The sequence below is a fragment of the Chrysemys picta genome, chromosome 3 (genome assembly GCF_011386835.1).
Source record: "Chrysemys picta bellii isolate R12L10 chromosome 3, ASM1138683v2, whole genome shotgun sequence".
Taxonomy (NCBI): domain Eukaryota; kingdom Metazoa; phylum Chordata; order Testudines; family Emydidae; genus Chrysemys; species Chrysemys picta.
In genome coordinates, this window is record NC_088793.1 from 97844566 (window position 1) to 97867984 (window position 23419).

General features: G+C 42.7%; 1 protein-coding gene across 3 annotated transcripts in view; it reads right to left on the minus strand.

Annotated features, from left to right (window-relative positions):
- The window catches only part of MTCL3 (MTCL family member 3), a 73613-nt gene that overhangs the window by 17292 nt on the left and 32902 nt on the right, over nt 1–23419 (minus strand). For 2 of the 3 annotated variants that reach the window (XR_010599631.1, XM_042848056.2), the window contains exons 6-9: nt 21462–21533; nt 19560–20735; nt 17255–17423; nt 5206–5322 (exon numbers count right to left, since the gene is read on the minus strand). Coding sequence is in view for 2 of the 3 variants with exons in the window: in XM_042848056.2 (XP_042703990.2) it covers nt 5206–5322; nt 17255–17423; nt 19560–20735; nt 21462–21533 (1534 nt within the window). In the remaining variant the exon portion in view is untranslated. The remainder of the gene's footprint in view (nt 1–5205; nt 5323–17254; nt 17424–19559; nt 20736–21461; nt 21534–23419) is intronic. The other variant, XM_042848059.2, reaches the window with a different exon arrangement.

Sequence of the window (23419 nt, forward strand, 5' to 3'; positions counted from 1 at the left end):
TGAACGTAGATATTCATATCCATTCACAATAAGCTTGCAGATTGCATTGTTTCGTGATCAGAGGCTATTGTCGGGTCACAAAAACTACTCCCTTTATCGAACATGTTTGTGATTACTAGTTTACATCTAATTTTGTAGCAGAGGGTCCTGTGGCACCTTTAAGACTAACAGAAGTATTGGAGCATAAGCTTTCGTGGGTGAAGGCCCACTTCATCAGACACAAGTGGGCATTCACCCACAAAAGCTTATGCTCCAATACTTCTGTTAGTCTTAAAGGTGCCACAGGACCCTCTGTTGCTTTTTACAGATTCAGACTAACATGGCTACCCCTCTTAAGGTGACCAGATATCAAGTGTGAAAAATCGGGACAGAGGGTGGGGGGTAATAGGCACCCATGTAAGAAAAAGCCCCAAATATCGGGACTGTCCCTATAAAATCGGGACATCTGGTCACCCTAACCCCTCTTATACTTGACATCTAATTTTGTAATTACCTTTTGTGCCTCATGCAAAGCTCTCCTCACCCCTTTACTGGGCAAAGCAGATTGATTCAGCTCCGGCTGCTACATGATCACTGCTTACCACTGTCTGTTTTTTTTCCAGCCAGCTGACAAGTTGACATCTAATTCAGATTCAGCTTCTTTCATTAACAAGTGAGCTGTGAGCTCAGCTGAGGACCAACAGGTTACTTGCCTCAGCGTATTAGATGAAGTCCTGATACAGTGCATCTCAACTAACAGCACTTAGGGCCTGATTCAACTGCCACCACAGCCAATGGCAGTCATGCCTCTGACTCAGTGCAAGTTGGATTGGGGCCTAAGAGGGCAGGAACTCCCTTCATTGAACCTCCCTGTCGCTCCCTTTGAAGATCACAGTAATACCATAGAGTTATTTACCTGTGCAATGCGGCATTTGAGCTCAGCTCTTTCAAGCTCCCACTCAGACCTGTCATTGGAACACTGAGACTGCCAAAAGCTTCTTCATAAGAACATAAGAACGGCCGTACTGGGTCAGACCAAAGATCCATCTAGCCCAGTATCCTGTCTACCGACAGTGGCCAATACCAGGTGCCCCAGAGGGAGTGAACCTAACAGGTAATGATCAAGTGATCTCTCTCCTGCCAGGCATCTCCACCCTCCGACAAACAGAGTCTAGGGACACCATTCCTTACCCATCCTGGCTAATAGCCATTACTGGACTTAACTTCCATGAATGTATCCAGTTCTCTTTTAAATGCTGTTATAGTCCTAGCCTTCACAACCTCCTCAGGTAAGGAGTTCCACAAGTTGACTGTGCGCTGTGTGAAGAACTTCCTTTTATTTGTTTTAAACCTGCTGCCTATTAATTTCATTTGGTGACCCCTAGTTCTTGTATTATGGGAATAAGTAAATAACTTTTCCTTATCTACTTTCTCCACATCACTCATGATTTTATATACCTCTATCATATCCCCCCTTAGTCTCCTCTTTTCCAAGCTGAAAAGTCCTAGTCTCTTTAATCTCTCCTCATATGGGACCCATTCCAAACCCCTAATCATTTTAGTTGCCCTTCTCTGAACCTTTTCTAGTGCCAGTATATCTTTTTTGAGATGAGGAGACCACATCTGAACGCAGTATTCAAGATGTGGGCGTACCATCGATTTATATAAGGGCAATAATATATTATCCGTCTTATTCTCTATCCCCTTTTTAATGATTCCTAACATCTTGTTTGCTTTTTTGACCGCCTCTGCACACTGCGTGAACGTCTTCAAAGAACTATCCACAATGACTCCAAGATCTTTTTCCTGATTTGTTGTAGCTAAATTAGCCCCCATCATATTGTATGTATAGTTGGGGTTATTTTTCCAATGTGCATTACTTTACATTTATCCACATTAAATTTCATTTGCCATTTTGTTGCCCAGTCACTTAGTTTTGTGAGATCTTTTTGAAGTTCTTCACAGTCTGCTTTGGTCTTAACTACAGGCCTGTCGCATCTTAGGCGCATTTAACATGTGTGATTTCAGCTTTATGCAGTTGGCAAAAACAAAAACAAAAAACCCAAAAAAGAGAAAAATAACAATTTAAATACTGTTTCTGTAGTGTGGGTGATTCCGCCCGCCATTACACTCAATGTAATTTTGACTATACGCGATTTTCGCTTTAGGCGCTGACTGCGGAACGTAACCCCAGCGTAAGATGAGACAGACCCGTATCTTGAGCAGTTTAGTATCATCTGCAAACTTTGCCACCTCACTTTTTACCCCTTTCTCCAGACCATTTATGAATACGTTGAATAGGATTGGTCCTAGGACTGACCCTTGGGGAACACCACTAGTTACCCCTCTCCATTCTGAGAATTTACCATTAGTTCCTACCCTTTGTTCCCTGTCTTTTAACCAGTTCTTCTTTTCTCTTCCTTCTTTAGCTCTGCCTGAGCCATAGGTGCCAACTTCCTGGGTGCTCCAGAGCTGGAGCACCCACAGGAAAAAAATAGTGGGAGCTCAGCACCCACCAGCCACAGTTGTTTGGTGGTGCTGCCGATCAGCTATTTGGTGCTCCCCCGATCAGCTAATTGGGGCTCTGACAAACAGCTGTTTGGTGGCTCAGGGAGGGGGGTGGAGCAGGGGGAGGAAGAGGTGGAGCGAGGGCAGGGCCTCAAGGGGATTGAGTGGGGGCGAGAAGAGGTGGAGCGAGGGTGGGGATGGCGCACTCCTGGGGAAAACTAAAAGGCAGCACCTATGGTTTGAACCACTTCCAAAACAGACTTCAGATCCAGCAAAACATTTCTGTTTTCATCTACCTAGAAACATTCAGGGTAGCTTTACAAATAAAGATCTCTGACACTAACAAAACTGCTCCAAGACAACTCAGCATTCTTAATATGAAATATGTCCCCTGTTAGTTTGTTGTTTCAGATAGGCTCATGGCTTCATGTTGAAGCCGGCCAGTCTATGGAGCTGGTCCCCCTCCAGGGCCAAGGTTCTAGCTCAGTACCAGGGATTGTAGTAAATGTTGATGGAAAACAACTTCTTATATAAGAGTTCTATGCACTGAAGATCTGTTGCATTTGAAACGTCTATTCATGGAACATCTACAGCCATATCAATATTTTTTTCATTTCACCACTACAAAGGTTGTATTTTTATGGAGGAAGGGAGGTAAAGCAGTAATTCACTCTTTTGTTATACTTACTCTTTTAACTTATTCAAGAAACTTAAGCGGAATTAACCAAACTGATCTATTTACTCATTTGACTTCTCTGGAATAATTCAAATGCATGTAGCAAAGAACAGTGTGAAGGCATAAACTAGAGACAGATTGAGATATGTTTTGCCTACCGTTTGCACAAGCCTTTGTCAGTGCAACATTAGGAATAACAACTGTGATTCAATCAGAAGCAAATGGTAAATCTTACTGGAACCAATCTGAAAGCCTACATTGCAGCTTAATATTTACTGAATGTGCTCCAGTCATGCACACATTTGCAAAGCAGTTTAACATGTCAAAAGACTCTTGATGTTCTTTTAGAGTGATTACTTATCAGGTATTACTCCCATCTTCAAAATGTACATCTGCCTCGTACAAGATTCCATTTATAAAAATAGAATAGAGACCATCAAAATGCAATCAAGTCCTGGAAAAAGTTAGTTGCAGCTATTTACTTGTAACTGTAACTTCCCTCAAAAGTGCTTCTCTCTTTCATCCATGATTTCTTTTCCTGTTCATATCACTTCTTACTCCCTTCAAATTTCCTCTTAAGATGCAAATAGTCACAGGGTATGTCTACACTGGAAACTTCAAAGCGCTGCCGCGGGAACGCTCCCGCAGCAGTGCTTTGAAGTGTGAGTGTGGTCGCGCGCGAGCGCTGGGAGAGAGCTCTCCCATCGCTCGGAGCCAGTCTACACTGGCGCTTTAAAGCGCTCAGATTTGCTGCACGCAGGGGGGTGATTTTTCACATCCCTGAGACAGCAAGTTAGAGCGTTATAAAATGTAAGTGTAGACATACCCATAGTGAAGGTCATGATTGCTGATGTTTGCTCAGATGGCTGGGTGACCATTTGCTGCTACTGCTGTTGCTATGGTGGCTAAATTCCTTAGAGGACTTTGACTCCTGTCCCAATCTTTGTCTCTTTCTCTGCTTGTTTCTCCATGGAAGCCAGGAATAAGATCCCAATCTCTAATACTGCTAGTATACTTACTGTTTGTATAAAACACTGGGCTGTTCCCACAGGTATTCCACATGGCTCGAGCATAACAAACGAATGTAAAAAGCCACTGCTTCCTTTTTATTAAAATACCTTTTTCTTTCACGTGTGAAGTCCTATCACCCCAACACAGCCACGATTTTAGTTTGCCTTGGGGAGCAGTACAGTGTCTGAAATTTGGCTGTATTGGCACTTTCCACACGCCCTAGACAAGGTCAAAAGCTCATTACAGCAATCAACTTTAAACAAATAATCAATTTTGTTGACATCAGCTGTATTTCTCCTTTCACTGTACCCTTCTTTCCTCTCAAATAAAAAGGTTTTATGCTGTTCCAGGTCTCTAATGTTACTCTTTCTTCCCTCTACCTCCCCTCTATGTTCATATCAAAAAATGCAAAATAATCTGAACTAAATCTCTGCTGGGGTATGACAACTTCTAAAAATAATCTGCTGTGACATCAGAAGAGGAGGTGTTATTTTTCAACAGAGATTACCTAGAGTAGATGTGCACAGCTATTCAGGTAAACTGATCTTCCGCTGTTTTATGAGTGATTAATTCACAGTAAGATAAGGTGCTGGCTTCTGGATGGGTCTATTTCTATTTTTTTAAAGAAGTGGCTGGCATCATAGATTTTATAAACTTTATATTAAACCTATAAGAAACTCTCAGAGTCTCCCTCTACTATTTAAAAAACAAAAGATCGAATGTGCAAAAATGGGCTAACATCTTTGCCTTGTTAATAAATCATTCCATAGTTTGGAAACACTGACTGAACCACTGAACAGCCTTTCCTTGAGAATAAACAACCACCATCACACTTTTAAACTATTATTGGTCTAGATACAAATATCAAAATGAGGCAGATGTTTACAAGATCCGTTAGCCAAACTGTTTACAGCCTTAATGATGTGTATTGTTAACTTTCTTTTCTATTTCACAAATAAGGCCACAACTCTTCAAAAACCACTGTGATTTTTAAAAGAAAAAAGAAAAGAAAAGAAAAGAAAAGAACTTACCTTTTTGAAGTAAACAATCCTTCAGAAGTTTTTCAGTGCATTTTTCAGTGTAGTAGTGAAAGCAGTGAAATGCATAGCTAGCTGGGATAAAGAGTTCCAGTTCTGTGAATCCTGATCCTTAAAGAAAACAAGAAACCAGGAAAGAGGTAATTTTTCAATCAGAGCAGCGCTTGCAACTCTCTTTGATTAACTTCACAACTTCAGTTTCGCAAACTGAAAAACAGTTCTGTCTGGCATCATCCCGGCAGCTGGGTTCCATGTGACGTCAGTACATGGAGGATGGTTTTAAAGCCACCTCCCCAGCTCTGTAACTTTATATCTGCTCACATTTTGTGTAAACAACTTCAAGTCCAGGACATTTTTAGGTTTTATAGTGCAGCTAGTATTTAAAGCTTGCCAAAGCAACCAATGTTAACGTTAAAGCTATGACAATGGACAATTTTAGATTTCTTTTATTAGTTAAAGGCAACTCTGTGTTTTAAAGAAGGATTCTTTTCTACATTCCACGCCCAATTTTGAGGGGTACATTTTAAGTTCTTTAGGAGCTGTGCAGCTAAACCACATTTGTTTATCAGGGCAACTTTTCATGATCCACAACTCCCCTAAAACACCCACTCTCCCCCCATACTAAAAGCTTTACTTTTTGCATTCAATTATATTATCACTTTTGTAATAAGACATTACTAGTCATTGTGTAATCTTATTTTATTTGTATTCTAGGAATGCTGACAATGGCTTGTTCAGAATATACACGGACATTTTTGCTACTTTATAAGGATATTGGTCCGTTAAGTCCACTTTTGGACCACTTAGAAGCACAGAAACTGGCCAGAAATAGCCAGCAGAGAATCTCCCTGCACAGGGGAGCTCTTCACTGGCAGAAACCTGGCAGAGATGGTGGAGATGTCCCCTTTTACAACTGCACCCCTCAACCCTGGCACAAGGGGATGGAGGAGACATACAAGATCGGCTTGGGGCAAAGAGGGGGTGTGACTAAGCTGAGTTCTGCTACAAAAAATCCTCCACAGGTATAACATCAGTGAAGGACCTTACGCAAATACAGTAAGTTTGAGCTGCTACCCTGCAATGCTTAGGCTGGAGCTAGACAGCACAGGATCAAGGAGCTATATCCAATGAACAACCACTGTGCCCCTGCTCTCCATGGGGTCTGAGCGGAGCAGGGTAGAGTGTCTAGCCCACTGTGACAAATCCTTTTCTTTGCATGTCTAATTGGATAGTACTGTTGCACTGCACTGTAGGTTATAAATTCCATGCTCACTTGGTATTGGTCTGTGCTGGATATAGTGTGGACCTACATCACCTCAGGGGGAACGTTGGCAGGCATCTACCCCAAGGAGCACCCAGGTGTGCGGGAGGGGAAGGGGGGTGGGCATGCATACAACTTTGCCATCAGCAAAAGCATCAGGGGAATGGAGGCATGTCTCTTTCCTGCCCCCATTTCCCTCTTTAGCCAGTAGTAGTTTTGTAGCTTAGTTGTGCTGAGGGACTGCAACTGAGATTGGCCCTTGCTTCAGGATTGAGGTTGGGGGCTAAGACTCTTTGTGCCCTCACCCATTTGCACACCTGCATTGACTCATATTGTGGATGGCCAATCTCCAGCTGTGTGCGGTAGCTTCTGTCTGTGCTGAATAGAAGACAGATGGGCATCTGCTATCAGGCATGTGAATGCAATTCGCATTTCCTTGAATGGAAACAATGTTCATGCCCTCAAGCGTAGAATTTGGCCATCTTCTAGATAATAGGAGTTGCTTGTGGGATCAAGAACATAGTCTGCCCTAGGTGCTGCTGTGAGGAGCCAGGAGCGCTTTGCTTACTCAGCACTATCCCCCTTTGGAATGACAAGATGGGCCTATGTTAAAACACATGTACAGTAGAAGGGTTTCAGCTCAGGGTGCATTTTATAGTAAACACCAAAGTAGGTTGCAGGGAAAATACATTTTTTCTCCTTATATGGTCAGCAAGTAAGTCCCAGTGAAGACATTATTTGGGTGCTTATTCTGCCCCTGGGAAAGATATGCAATGGGACTCGGACTGTTTATATAAGTTTCAAAAGCCATTTAAAAAAGAACAAAGATGACTGAAGGACAGACAGTCCCTGAGGAAAATCCTCAGCCCATTCATTTAGAAATCCTTCTTTTTTAAAACCCCAGAGCTACTTTTTGCCCTCAGTTACACTCAGGCAACTCAACTGTCCTCAATAGCTGTGTCTATGTAAAGCGGAGCAGGACTGAGCCCCTAACCGGGGATTATGGATCAGACCCTCCTCTCACAACATTGCAGCTTCAATGGAGCCAACAAGGTTGCACCTGGGTAAATGAGGGCAGAATACGATCTTATGAATTTTTACTCCTATAGTTCCTTAAATATAGACTATCATTCCAATGTATTTAAATTTTACTACTGTGAAACAAAATATTAAAACACAGACACAGCCAAATCCTGAACTCAGTTTTTACTGAGTTTTAATTAATTAGTTTTAATTAACTTGAGATTTGCCTCAGTCTGAGTGAGGATTGACGAAAAGCAGAGCAAGTGCTTCCGAGGTAGTCCTGTGAATAATATGATGCTACTCAGTAGGAGGTCAGATCCAAGGCCCACTGAAGTCAGTGGGAATCTTTCAAATTACTTCAATGGGCACTGGATCATAACCAGGCCTTGTGAGTGCCACAGAAGGAGGTGTATAAGGATTATAGCTGCTTTGGATTCAGTTAAGAGTGTTAGAAGATTCAAATGAAAATTTATGGGACTGTAAAGGAGCTGAGTTTCTAGCCCACCTCTGCAATGACCAGATGCAGTTCCCCTTAAAGTCAAGTGGGGTATGTGCCTGAGTGAGGGCAGAATTTGAGCCCTACATTTTATTTTTAAAGGATGGTTCTACTTGAAAATGTCTGTTTTCAAATGGCATCTTCTTATTCGATAGACAAGATCCCTGTGTGACTGGCACCCGCTGGCAGGGTCTATCCGGCTCTTACATGGGCATGCTGTGATTGGGAGGGCACAAGAAGCCTTACCCCATCTGCAACCTGTTTAAAGGCCAGGCAAAATTGCAGCCCTTGTGCTGGGGGAGTGCAGGGATTCATCAATTCCCATTCTCTTGGGGGCATACAACATGTCCCTGGGGGGAAAGCAGAGAAAGCACCATGGCCTTCCCTCCAACCAGCCTGCAAAGCAGAATGGGGAGACCCAGCTAGCAGACTACACCCAAGAAAGGGATGAAATAGCAGGCGTGTTCCCATTACAAGCTGGACAGCTCAGAGAAGTTTTCTGCTATGCGACTCCTCAAACTCTCACTGAGGCAATGCAGCTCTGCACTAGGGTTACCAATTTTGGTTGGACATATTCCTGGAGATTTAATCACATGACAATATTTTATTAAAGATTAATCTTTAAATCCTGGAGGGTTGGCAACCCTACTCCTCACTGTCCCCTATTCTGGACATGATCTAGCCCTTAGTGACAAGAATAAAGATTTACTACTGTAAGCACGAGAGTCAACATGGCTACAAAAGAAATTCCTGTATTCTATTACTTTTTATACATCAGCAGTCTTGGTAACTAAATTCCATCTGCAAAAGGGGTTTGGTGGAAAATACAAACTCTGTGCAACCCCTCTGGTTTCACTGACACCTCTGTGAGGGAGGGAAATATTATCCACAATTTACAGTTGGCGGAACAGAGTCACAGTTACATCATGCAACTTGGAAATTGATGGCAGGCATTTATAACTTGTTTACTCTCCTAAATTACAGCATAGTTTACCAATAAGCACTGCATATCTAATGGTAGAATCTGGTCTTGCATATTGTTTCCCCTAAAAGAAAATAAGAGTGTCAGAAATTTTAGTCAGTAGGTATTAGGTGCCTACCTGACATTTCTGCCTTTGAAAATCACCCTCTTAGCCCATTATATTCTGGGCTGATTAGAAGAAATGACATGTTATATTCAAAGGCTCTGCTTGAAGTTCATGTGCAGTTCATTTTTTTTATCATGCATATTTAGACAGTTATGGTTTTGGCAATTTTATATTATTCAACTGCTGGATATATTTTTGCTTCATATGGGCACCTGCTCTCTTCCAATTCTGATTCTAAAGCATTGGTGACAGATGTCAGCAGACCCATGTCTTATTATATCTGTAATCTGGAGCTTCAGGCAAACATATTTTCAGATGAAAGAAATATCTTTGTCCCTGAACAAGAGCTTTCAAACTACCATTTATTTTCATATGTGTAAGTTACTTTGCAGTAACAATTTAGAAAACATTTTAGAGGCATTTATTATTTAAAAGAATGTACATCTGGATCTTAAAAGGAAACAGATTTGACTAAATTTCTCTGGTTGTATTCAAAGAAAAAATACATTCAGAATCTGCCCTGGTGGGAAATCTGTGAAGGTCAGAGAATGACCTAAAATGTTCAGAGAATGACCTAAATTTTTTTACAGTGCTACCATAATGTTGCATGCATGGCAGTAATCTTTAGGGCTGTCAAACGATTAAAAAAAATAATCGCAATTAACCACAAGATTAAAAAAATTGTCGTGATTAATCGCAGTTTTAATGGCGCTGTTAAACAATAATAGAATACCAATTTAAATTTATTATAAATATTTTTGAATGTTTTTCTACATTTTAAAATATATTGATTTCAATTAAAACACAGAATACAAAGTGTTCTATTATAAAGTGCTCATTTTATATTATTATTTTTTATTACAAATATTTGCACTGTAAAAAAGATAAAAGAAATAGTATTTTTCAATTCACCTCATACAAGTACTGTAGTGCAAGCTCTTTATCGTGAAAGTGCAACTTACACATGTAGAATTATTTTTAACATAACCGCATTAAAAACAAAACAATGTAAAATGTTAGTGCCTACAGGTGCACTCAGTCCTACTTCTTGTTCAGGCAAAGAAAGTACCAATGTGAGATTTCTAAAGATAGCTACAGCATTAGACCCAAGGTTTAAGAATTTGAAGTGCCTTCCAAAATCTGAGAGGGACGAGGTGTGGAACATGCTGTCAGAAGTTTTAAAAGAGCAACACTCTGATGCGGAAACTACAAAACCCAAACCACCAAAAATCACCCTTCTGTTGGTGGCACCTGACTCAAACGATGAAAATGAACGTGCAACAGTCCGCATTGCTTTGGATCTGTAAGGATAAGGCCTTTTCCTGTAGCCATATTGTAAGGCCTAAGGCCTTTGTCTGCAGCCATATTAGGAGAGTAGCAGCTATTAGTCAAGAAGCAGAAAGACACATCCTCACATTCCATCTAAATTACATTAAAACAATGTAATATCGGGCTGTTAAGAAAGCAATCCTGTCCTAATAGTACCCACCATCACAAGATAAAGAAATAGATCTTAAGGTGGTTAAAGAAAACTTGATAGCATTTTGTCTGGCAAGCAATCACTTACCAATAGCTGTGGTTGTAAAATCCCCATTCCTTTATTGTTTTGTTTTTATGGTCCCCACTTCTCTATTGTTTGTCTGTAGGGTCTCTGTCTGGTTCTTTGATTGTTTCTGTTTGTTACATAATTACTTTTGCTGGGTGTAAATCAATTAAGGTGGTGGGGTATGATTGGTTAAAGAATTGTTTTACAGTATGTTAGGATTGGTTTGAGAATTATTTAGTAATATTCTAGTAAAATGATTGGTTAAGGTACAGCTAAGCAGGACTCAAGTTTCAATATATAAACTTCCAAAAGGAAGTTCTTGGGAACCAACTCCAGGACACAGCCCCAAGATCAGAGCTGCCAGACCTCAACACCCTGCCAACCACCCGTGAAGCAGCTGGAGTCCCCCAGACGACCTGATCCTGACTGGCCATCAGGGGAAAGTACATCTGCCCTATTGTGAGTGGTGAGCATTGTATGCTTAGCATGTACATTCTGTTTTGGTGATTGTTAATAAATAGAGGTTAAGTAGGATATTACTGTGTAAGGCTCTTTCACTGGTAAAAGACCCCACAAACCTGCAGAGTGTAAGGTTGCGACCTGAGCCCACAGAAGGGATAGGGTGGGTGCCTAAATTAACAGGGTTACGCCTGATCCCTAGGGTAAAGGTGGGTGCCCGAGAGTGTAAGGTTACCCCTGAGTCCTAGGAACGGGGTAAAGCTGGGTGCCCCTAGAGTGTGCAAGTAACAGAGAATTTTGTGTGGGTAATAGATCGTTATCTAGCACAGCCCATCATCAGCATGGAAGCATGCCTTCTAGAATGGTGATCGAAGTAGGAAGGAGCATATGAATATTTAGCATATCTGGCACGTAAATACCTTGCAATGCCGTCTACAACAGTGCCATGTGAACAACTGTTCTCACTTACAGGTGACATTGTAACTAAGAAGCTGGCAGCATTATCTCCTGTAAATGTAAACAAACTTATTTGTTTTAGTGATTCGCTGAACAAGAAGTAGGACTGAGTGGACTTTTAGGCACTAAAGTTTTACATATTTTTTTATATAACTGCATTCAAAAATAAAACAATGAATTCTACATTTGTAAGTTGCACTTTCATGATAATGAGATTGTACTACAGTACTTGTATTAGGTGAATTGAAAAATACTATTTCTTTTGTTTATCTTTTTTACAGTGCAAATATATATAATCAAAAATAATAACAAACTGAGCATGGTATCCTTTGTATTCTTGTTTAATTGAAATCAAATATTTGAAAATATAAAAAACATCCAAAATTATTTATAATATCTTTAAATTGGTATGTATTATTGTTTTAACACTGTGATTAAAACTACGATTAATCACAACTTTTAAAAAATCTAGTTAATTTGTTTTGTGTTAATCGCTTGTGTTAACTGTGATTAATTGACAGCCCTAGTAATCTTGCTTTTATTTCACAAGTTAGTTAAGTACGGTAAGATCTGCTCAGTGCTAGAATAGACGACATTTGAGAAAAACTCAAGAGTGCTTCAGGAGTAGCATTAATGATTCAGGACCTGATTCAATTCTCAAAATGAATTCACCAGCATTACACTATTTGATTTACACTACTGAAGTGGGATCAGAATTAGGCCTATGTAAGTGGGACTCCTCTCTCTGAGGCAATGCCCAGAGGCACTGTGCTGCAGGAGGAGCTGTCTTTCAGACAGAGATAAAGCACAGGAGGTCCTTGTGGTCTAATCTCAAGGCATTTTTTGCAAAAGTAGGACGTTAATCCCACCATTCAGCCCAAATTCAAATTTGTGTTAATTACATTCTCCTACCAAAATTCCTTCTGCAGCTTCAAATAGATGTTGATTTTCACTTCCTGCCTTAACTGTAGTGTAGCATTTCTGTGCACTTTTTAAGAAGCAGTCCTTCAAATTATTACTATTGGGTGTAGCCCTTTCTACCATAAATAGTCCAATTTACTTGGATGGGACTACTCAAGACAATGAGCACTATGCGTGGTAGTGTTTGCAAGTATTTTGGTGCTAAAACAGCTGTAACATTCTACCACACCTGTGCCTGCATTTCAATGATTGGTGAAGTGATTCCTATGTAAATTTGTAAAGTGAATTGGTTTCCTTTGAGGTGAAATTTAGTATATAGAGGTAGGTTATTATGATGATGCTGCAGCCATCTTTAACATGAAAGCCAGATTTTTAATCCAATCTAAGCATATGTTATACAATCATGTTGACTAATATTAATGCTTACTTTAATAAAACAGGTTCTCTTCCATGCCTGCTTATGCCTCATTTGAACAAAATGTAAGCTACACCCCATTTTCATTCAGCTAGGGCTAACTCAGCCTCCACCAGTATGGCATTTAGTGAGCAATGAAGAACATTTCCTTAGGGCGTCTGTACTTAAAAGGCTACAGTGGCACAGCTGTGCCCCTGCAGTTCTTCAGTGTAGGCACTACCTAGGCCAACATGAGAGATTCTCCCATCAGCACTGGTAATCCACCTCCCCGAGAGGTCTACCACTGTCTACACTGAGGATGCGGTAGGTAAAGTACACCCTCGCTATAACACGCTTCATAACAACAAACCTTTGGCTATAATTAACCCAGTCCCTCCAGCACCACCGCTACAGCGGGGGCTGATAGTTCCTCCAGCACTGCGGCTGCAGCTGATAGCTCCTCCCGCTAGTGCTACAGCAGTGAGGCTGGAGGCAGTGGAGGATTAGTAATTGGGCTGACGGGGCCCGTGCCAAGGGGCCCTGGCCAATTGGGGGTAGGATTGCCAACTTTCTAACCACACAAAGCTTAACACCCTTGCCCCTTCCTCTGCCCCTAGGCCCCTTCTCCGAGGCCCCACACCCACTCTCTCCATCCCCCCCCCTCTGTCGCTCGCTCTCCTCCACCCTCGCTCACTCGCTCATTTTCACCGGGCTGGGGCAGGGGTGCGGGAGGGGGTGAGGGCTCCATCTGGGGTGCAAGCTCCGAGGTGGAGACAGAAATGAGGGGTTCAGGGTGTGGGAAGGGGCTCCAGCTGGGGCAGCGGTGTAGACTCTGGGATGAGGGGTTTGTGGTGCAGGAGGTGGCTCTGACCTGGGGGGTGCAGCCGAGGGGTTTGGAGAATGGGAGGTGGCTCTGGGCTGAGGCAGGGGGTTGGGATGTTGGAGGGAGTACGGGCTCTGGCCTGGGGGTGCAGGCTCTGGGGTGGGGCCAGAAATGAGGGGCTCAGGCTGTGGGAGGGGCCTCCAGGCAGGGGCAGGGGGTTGGGGCACAGGAGAGGGTTCAGGGTGCAGGCTCTGGGTGGCTTACCTTGGGGGACTCCCAGAAGTGGCAACATGACCCTTGGCTCCTAGGCAGAGGTGCGGCTCTGCGCACTGCTTCCGCCCACAAGCGCTGCCCCTGCAGCTCCCATTGGCCGCGGTTCACAGCCAATGGGATCTGCGGAGCCGGCACTCAGGACAGGGGCAGCGCACGGAGGCCCCCCTGGCTGCACCTATGCCTAGGAGCCAAGGGATGTCACTGCTTCTGGGAGCCACACAGAATCAGGTAGGGAGCCTGCCAGCCCCGTGCCAACCGGACCTTGGTCAGCGGTGCTGACTGGAGCTGCCAGGGTCCCTTTTCGACTGGGCATTCCGGTCAAAAAACAGATGCCTGATAACCCTAATTGGGGGCCCTGGAAAAATTGGCACCCCCATGCCCCAACCCTGCTCCCTGACTCTGCTCGCCTGGTGTGGGAGGGGCTTTGTCATTCCCATACTAAATCCCGCCCCCCCCCTGCATGTTTTGGCTCACAGGGAGTGGACAGAGCAGGACGGAGCAGCTTTTCCCCTGTGCTCTGGGTCCTGCCTCAGCAGCTGGATAGAGCCTCCTGGGTCCTAGTGACCACCTGTTTCTTCTACAACAGTGGGGGTGGCAGAGCAATGGAGATGGGGTGAGAAGAGAAGGGGAGAGGAAGGGGGAGGGGATGAGGAAGAGAAGGTGATATGGGAATGGTTAGGGGGAACCAGGAGCCCAACATGTAGCATACTCTGGGCAGCAGCAGCCCCAGCAGAGAGGCAACAGCAGCAGCGCCAGAACAGTGACATCGCTGCAGCAGCCGGTGCCAGAATAGTTGCCAGCAGCAACTGGGGCTCCCCCATTACGCCGTCCTGTCCCCCCCCAGCACTTGCAGCCCAGGTACCACTGTAGGCGGAGGGAGAGAGACAGTGAACCAAGGGGACTGACTTCAGCATGCATGTGTGCGTGCATGGGCATGCTTTGTCCCCCCAAATATAGCAGTCAAACTATGCCTATGGCCCCAGGACTGGAGGAACTCTAGTTCCCTGCTACAGCCTCAGGACTGTGGGGGCTCTCACTCCCTGCTATGGCCCAGGACCATTGTGGGGGGGAGGGGACAGAGCTTCTCTGGTCTTGGGGCCACAGAGCTTCTCTGGTCTTGGGGGGGTGGGGAGAGAAAGGAATAAGACTGTGGGGCCACAGCGCGGGGGCAGAATGGGGCTGACCATGTGTGGAACTGGGCGGGACAGTGGGGGGAGTGGCGAACTGCAGCCAGTGGGAGCCGCGATCGGCCGAACCTGCGGACGTGGCACGTAAACAAACCTGCCCGGCCCGCCAGGGGCTTTCCCTGAACAAGCGGCAGACCGGCTTTGAGAACCACTGCTCTAGGGAGATTGAGAGATGATTCGAGTTCAATACCATATTAAGGTCACTTTTTCTAGCAACATGCTGGCAGGTCCTCCAAGGGGTGAGAACCTGGGTCTACTCCTTATGTGGTGCTCATTACCATCGCATCTGCACACCTCTCAATAATTTTAAATGAAATAACAAAGACAGTTTCTTTTGCTTTCTTCACAAAAGATAGGATTACATTTCTTGATTAGAGTTAGGGGGTTTTGATTGTTCGTTTTGTTTTATTTATGTTGTTATGGGAGAAGAGCTTTTTGAGAGAAAGCTCAATCAAAGAAATGAGATTTGCATTTAATTCTGTGAAGTTACTACTTTTTTAGCTCCTGTGGAATGAATTCCACAAGTTAGGTCCAAGCTCCTATGAAAGTGGAGTCTCTAACACTGAAAGACATTCCTTCAATTAGCTGGGGCCAATCCCCAGGAGGGTTTTCACTACTAGGACAGAGACATTGACCTGAACTTTATTTATTTAGTAGCAAGTGCAGATAACAGAGCACTGGTGTGATAGGTCCATGGCAACCTATGTTGCTAGGCAGAAAGACTGCTGCATTTTATACTAGTTGACACTTTTTCAGGATGTGTGACTTCATTCCTAGATAATACTTAGTTGCTATGATCACTCTTAAAAATCAGAAATGCATGGACCACCATGGCCAAAAGGGTGGGCTGCAGCCTTCAGGCTGGTCACAGGTAGAAGTAGCCTTTTTGCCACTCTGAGCAGTGAGGAGTCCAAAAGACTCCAGGGTTGAAGACTGATTTAACAATCTGAGGGCACATGCCTCAGTAGGGGGTAGATTACAGAGAAGGCCAATTCTTCGAGGCATGTCCCTCTTCCCAGTAGCATCACCTCCATCTTACCGGAGCTCAGTTTTAGTCAGTTGTTGTTTATCTAAGGGCTGATTTAGCTAACCACAGAGAAAGCTGGAAGATGGTGTTGTTTAGATCTGACATAAAGGAGATGTAGAGATGGGTGTCATCTGAGTACTGGTGTCACTTCAGACCATATTGTCCCCACCAGCTGTCCCAGTGTCCCACGTTGAATAATACAGGGGAGAGGATTGAGCTTTATGGGACTCTTCAAGTGAGGGCTCTACCCCTGCCAGATGTGCTTGCTCTCCATGTCTGACTCAATTCCACTGGCTGCCAGTTCCTGACTTCCTCCTTGAGCCAGGAACCAGGTGTGGGGAGGTGAAAAGTCAGGCCAGGGTGGAGTGAGCCAGCAGATTTTACAGTAAGGAAGGAAGGCAAATTAGGGTCAGTGGTCAAGAGGGATGGACAGACAGGATAAGGCTGGTGAGCTGATCAATATGGGGTCAGAGGGACAGACCAGGTGAACATTGCACAGTTTTTCTATCCCTGTGCCACCTCTCAATCTGTTTTCACACAAAATTTGTCTTATTACACACCATTCTAATTTTGACACCTCCTCCCTACCATTCACCACTGAAGGGCCTCAAACAGGATAGGATATAATGTCCACTCTATAGGCCTGATCCTCAAAGGTGCTGAGCATCCACAACTCTCAGCAATGCCAACAGAAGCTGTGGATGTCCATTCCTGCCCAGGAGAAGGCCATTCATGTGAGGCAGACTAAATGCAAACTTCCTGTTCTTATCATTTGGATTTGAGCGTCAAATCCACACCACACAGTGGTGAAAAACACCACTATCAAATGGGTCCACCATCACACAAAATGTACAAAAGCAGTGAAAAACAACTGTAACATACACACTGGCGGTAATTTTACTGTTCACTTGGGATTGCAATACAAATATTTTGAAATAAAGAAAACAAAATGACTATCAATTCTAATAATTAAAAATGAATGATTACTAGCTAAATTGGCTCAATTTTCTCAAGAACATTTTTATTATAAAAGTATAAAACAATTTTCTTAAGACAAAATTTAAAAAAACCTATTTTCTGTTAGCTTACCTGGAATACCTTGGTGAGGAGAATTCTTATTCAACTGGGTGGCTTTTTTAGGTTTTGTTTTGCTTTTTGTTTTTGTTTCACTTTGTTTTGTTCTTTTTTGCAAACAAGTAGTCTTCAGTGTTTTTACAGCAGTGGCTACTACAGAAACTATATCTCTTGCACTTCTTATCTTGGAGGGTGGACAAAATGAACAAACTGAAAATAATACTACAATGAACAGTAAATGATTAAAGGTTTATAATACAAAAAATAGTGTAAAAAGGAAGACAAGTTTAAATATTGTTGTGTAAGAAAGGGATGAAAACAACACAAGGATGAGAATAAGTAAAATGATAGGCTGGAACATCTGGGAAAGTAAATACAAAGACACAGAGAACGATTAATTAATAAAAAGGAAAGCTCAACATTTCAACAGAATAAGCAGTGAAGCAGGGTCTAATCCTGTAAAGGTGCTATGTGCTGATCTTCCATTGGCTTCAGTGGAAGGTCTGCATGCAGAATGCCTGCAGGTTTATGCCCCCAAATTACTGATTTAAATACTGCATTTGTTTGTTTGTTTAGAAAATACTAAGTTATCAATTATCTGCCACCTAGCAATTGGCTAGGTGGCAGAACTGTTGAAAAGGATCTGGGGTTTATAGTGGATCACAAATTGAATATAAGTCAACAGTGGGATGCAGCTGTGAATAAAGCTAACAACATTCTTGGGTGTATTAACAGGAGTGCTGGATGTAAGTCATGTGAAGTACTTGTCTCACTCTACTTGGCACTGGTGAGGCTTCAGCTGGAGTACTGTGACCAGTTCTTGGTGCCACACTTTCAGAAAGATGTGGACAAACTGGAGAGTGTCCAGAGGAGAGCAACATAAACAATAAAAGGTTTAGAAACTGACCTATGAGGAAAGGATTAAAAAACTGGGCATGTTTAGTCTTGAGAAAAGAAGACTGGGGGAGGAGGGACCTGATAACATACTTTAAATATGTTAAGGGCTGTTATAAAGGGGACCGTGATCAATTATTATCTATGTCCATTGATGGTAGGACGAGAAGTAATGGGCTTAATCTGCAGCAAAGGAGATTTAGGTTAGATATCAGGAAAAAATTTCTAACTATAAGGGTAGTTAAACTCTGGAATAGGCATCCAAAGGAGGGTGTGGAATCCCCATCATTGGGTTTTTTAAAGAACAGGTTGGACAAACACCTGTCAGCAATGGTCTAGGTTTACTTGATCCTGCCTTAGCGCAGGGGGTTGGACTTAACTCTTTGAAGTCCCTTCCAGTCCTACAATTTTATGATTCTATGATTATAAATGCCAGATCGGGCCCATAATCTGGTGAGAATATGGTATAATGTCTTTTCCTTTTGTTAAAAGATGCAATGCACCCTGTCACACTTTGATTTTATGCAGTGCACTTATAGCAATTGACTGTGTCTGTGACTTTCTGATACAAGGGAACAAACAATCAAATTAGTCAACATATGAATAAGAAATAATAGCTTTCAGCTTCACATGGCAACAATTCTGACTGTAGGGCTAGAAGTACTGTACAAAGTTAATATAACCTAATATGAGATTTACTACGAAGTCTGGAGAAGTTTAAGACCAATAGCAACATTTGAAGTTACTCATGTTAAGATAAGGGTAGTTAAATCTTATTCTTCATGGCATAAGATGATATTCACAAGGGTCAGGAAGGCATTATCTCCCTGAATTCAGCCTGGCACAACACTGCATGTAGTATGGAGGAGTTTTGTTGTTTTTTGTTTCTTTTCCTTGCACTGCAGCATAGGCTTGAATCACTCTAGATGCAATATACCATACTTCATTAACCATCTGATTTGTTAAAGCACTTGCTATATTCTATTCTACAGTTTGTTTTTGGTCATCACCCAGATTACACTTCCATTTCACTCCCTCAGGCCAAAGAACATTTGTGCACTGACATTATTGGTGATGTCAGAAGAACTCTGGCAAACACTGCCGCAAAACCAGAATGTTCTGTCTCCCACAATAATAGTATCTACAGTATTTTGTTTATTTATTTTTTAATGTTGAGGAGCCCAGTTCTACAAACCCTTCCTTATGTGAATAGTCATTACTCACATGAGTAGCCCCATTGACTCCATTAGGAGGATCAAGTCCCATGTGATGGACTGGGGGATTTAAAATTAAATCATAGATATTTAGAAACCAGAGACTTTGCTCATCAGATTATAATAATTTTAATGCATTGTAGAGAAAATTAAAGGCTTAAACTATTTGGCAGTGTCTTTTTACCTCTAGGCTGTAATAAGTAAAAAACTACCTGACTCACTGACAAAGGTTCATCTGCACTTCGGTCATCTGATGACTTTGGAACTTCTAGTCTGTCGATGAAAGTCTGGAGTTCTTTCCTAAATGCTTTCATCTGTGCATTGATTCGATAAAGAAGCTCATGCTCCCGAATCCTACTGCCATCATCTTCTTCATCCATGAGTCCGAACAGATCCCCATTGGCCACATAAATTCTTGCCTCTGTTATGATGGTACTCGTATCAGAAATCAGGCGATCTATCGTCTTGCCCAATCGCTCGGCTTCAGAGCGGATGTCCTTCATCTGCTGCCGATCTGTGAAGCTCTTCTGCCACCCAGTCGGTGTAGGATAAAAAGACCTAGTGGGAGTCAGGCACCGGATATTGCGTACCTCCTCAGAGTCGCTTTCCCCTCCAATGGGACCTTCCCTTTTGCGGTGCGGAGGGCGGGAATCATCATCACTTTCTTTTTTCCCTGCATCACTTTCAGCATCACTGTCTCTGGGGCTGCCCCGGATCCCGAGGTGAGAGGCCAAGTCATAGCGCTGCATGTTGGACATTAATACTCTGTTTTCATACTGAAGTTGCATGACTTTGCCACTGAGCTCATTGATTTGCATTCGGGCAGCTTTTAGCTCTTCTTGCAGTGCTTCTGTCTTGGCATTATCATGGTGCCTCGAGCTCTCATGGGTGCCAGACTTGTATTTGTATTTGTTTAGCTCTGTTGTGATGCGCTTGTTTTGTTCCTCCAGGTCAGCCAAGTTTCTCCTCAGCAATTCTGTCTCATCTTCAACTAGCTGCAAATGCTGCCGTAACTCTGAGAGAGATTCACTCTGTTCCCCCATGAGGGGATTTGCTGTTCCTGAGAAATCATCTCCTCTTAAATCATCAAGCTCTGCTTTCAGTCCTCTATTTTCTACTTCCAGTTCTACTATTTTCCTTCCAAGGATGTTGGCTTCTTCCTCTACTAATCTCAATCTAAGCTTGAGTTCTGCTTCCCTTGTGGTAGGTGGTCCTCCAGCTTCACCTTTTGGTAAGGGACTGTCTAGATCCCCATAAAATGATCTATATTTTTGAAGCTCATGTTCAAATCTGTCTTTCTCCTTATCAATTTTAGCCATTTTTTTCCTCATAAGGGCAGCTTCTTCTTTAACAAACTGCAACTGGCATTTCAGATCTTCGTTGTCCTCCTTAAAAAAAATGAAAATAATTTTATGTCAATAAAGAGCGCATCACTTGAAATCAAACACAGCTTTAAATTAAAAGGTTAACAATAAAAGCACTATGCCATCAGAAGTTAAAATATGATTATAACAATTATTTTTCCACATCTGAAGATGAGATTAAGACAAAAAAGCCTGCTTTCTTTGCTATGAAAGCCTGCACTGTTCCCAGAAAACATACGTTTTCAGCACCCTTTCATGAAAGACTAAGGTTTTATTGGCTCATGATGTGTGGAAAGTGAAAAGAGAGTGAGAGGATACTTTCTAAGCTTCATACCCAAAAGGCTGAAAAACCAAAATTGAAAGTCAGTTAAATAAGACAACATATATATAAAGGAGTCTCAAAGTCCACACCCAAAGGGCCAAGTCCTGGAGTCCTGATTCAGATGAAACTCTTGTTGACTTCAATGGGAGTTTTGCCTTTCATCCGGACCCTACAAATTGGACTTCTGAGCCCATGCAGAGCCCTACTGCAGTCAATGCACTTGTACTGTTCTCAGTGCAGGATTGGGTCAGTTGTCAAGACTGCAGATTTGGGCCCAAGAGCCTTATATCCCATACAGCAGTATGATATAATACTAAACATCAAAACTAACAACAAAAACAAAGGGCCAGGTCCTCAGTTCATGTAAATTGGTGTAGCTCCACTGAAGCCTCAAGCGGAGGATCTGGGCTGTTATTACTTCAACATACCTCAGTGGGTGTCTGCTGTGACTTTTTTTCTGATTTCTGCAAGTCTTTGCTCCCTCTTCTTTTCAATGACAGCTACAAAAAAGTGAGATACATTGAACATGTCACTAATCATGTATCTAATTCAGTCCCCTTTTCTAAAACATACCAAATCACATACAATTATTTGGACTGCTTCTTCTAATTCCTGTAATATCACAAACAAGGGAAATAATTCTACCTTAAAATAACACAACATAAATGCTATACAAGGCATCGTAAAATAGTAACCACTCTTGGTTGCATTTTCAATATTCAGACATCAAAAAATAAAAACTTACAACATCCCCATGAGGTAGGTAATAAACTTATCATTATAACTCATATTGTACAGATGGGTAAATTGAGGCAAGGGGTGACATCCTGGCTTCATTGAAGTCAATGAAGTTCTTCCATTAACGTCGATGGGGCCAGGATTTCACCCAGGGAACTTAAGTGACTTCTGCCCAAGGCCAAAGAAGGAATCAGAAACAGGCAGTTCCGAGTGATCAGGAAATTAGGCCTCCCTGCTTTTATTTAAAAAAAATTTTTTAGCACTAGAGCTGGTGAAATAATTTGTTATGAATCAATTATCTCATGGGCTTAGTCCTCTCTTCTGTTCACTGTTTGTTTGCAAACCAATCCTGATGTCTGTAAAAGTATTAATTAGTCACAGGTCTTAACCAAATTGTCTAGCTGGCCAATTTTCAAGTAGCAGAGTATTTGCAAATGGTTCACTATTCACAGAGCAGGATGTGTCACGAAAGTCACATGATATTGTTTCTTCTATCTGATTAGATAACTGAAAGCTTTTAAATATGGGAATCATAGAAATGTAGGCCTGGAAGGGACCTCAATAGGTCATCTAGTCCAGTCCCCTGTACTGAAGCAGAACTAAGGTCTGGTCTACACTACAGAGTTAGGTCGATGCAAGGCAGCTTACGTCAACCTAACTATGGAAGTGTCTACACTTAAATTTCGCTCCCGCCAATGTAACTGCCCCGCTACGCAGACTTAATAACTCCACCTCCATGAGCGACGCAACGTCAAGGTTGATGTAGTTAGGTTGATGCAGTATCAGTGCAGACACTGCATTGCTTATGTCGACAGTTACTGGCTTTCAGGAACCATCCCACAATGCCCCACACTGACAGTACAATACATACAAGCACTCCTGGGGAGGATGCACACCACTGACACAAGGAGTAAAGTAGACATGCACAAGTGATGTAATTACTGCAGCAGCTGTATGCCAAGGTAAGTTAAGTCAACTTAATTCTGAAGTGCAGACATGGCCTAAGTATTATCTAGACCAGGGGTTTTCAACCTTTTTCTTTCTGAGCCTCCCCCACCCAACATGCAATAAAAACTCCATGGCCCACCAGTGCCACAACTGCTTTTCTGCATATAAAAGCCAGGGCCAGCGTTAGTGGATAGCAAGCAGGGCAGTTGCCTAGGGCCCCATGCCACAGGGCCCCCCACAAAGCTACATTGCTCAGGCTTCAACTTCAGCCCTGGGTGCTGGGGCTCAGGGCCCTGGGCTTCAGCCCCAGGTGGTGGGGCTTTGGCTTTCTGCCCTGGGCCACAGCAAGTCTAATTCTGGCCCTGTTTGGCGGACCCCCTGAAACCTGCCCGAGGCCCACTAGGGAGCCCCGGATCCCTGGTTGAGAACCACTGATCTAGACCATACCTGACAGGTATTTGTCTAACCTGTTCTTAAAAACCTCTAATGACGGAGATTCCACAATCTCACTAGGTAATTTGTTCTAGTGCTTAATTACCTTTACAGTTAGGAAGCTTTTGCTAATGTCTAACCTACATCTGCCTTGCTTCAATTTAAGGCCATTACATTTTGTCCTGTCCTCAGTGGTTAAGGAGCACAATTTATCACACTTATCTTTAAATCAACCTTTTACATGCTTGAAGACTGTTATCATGTCCCC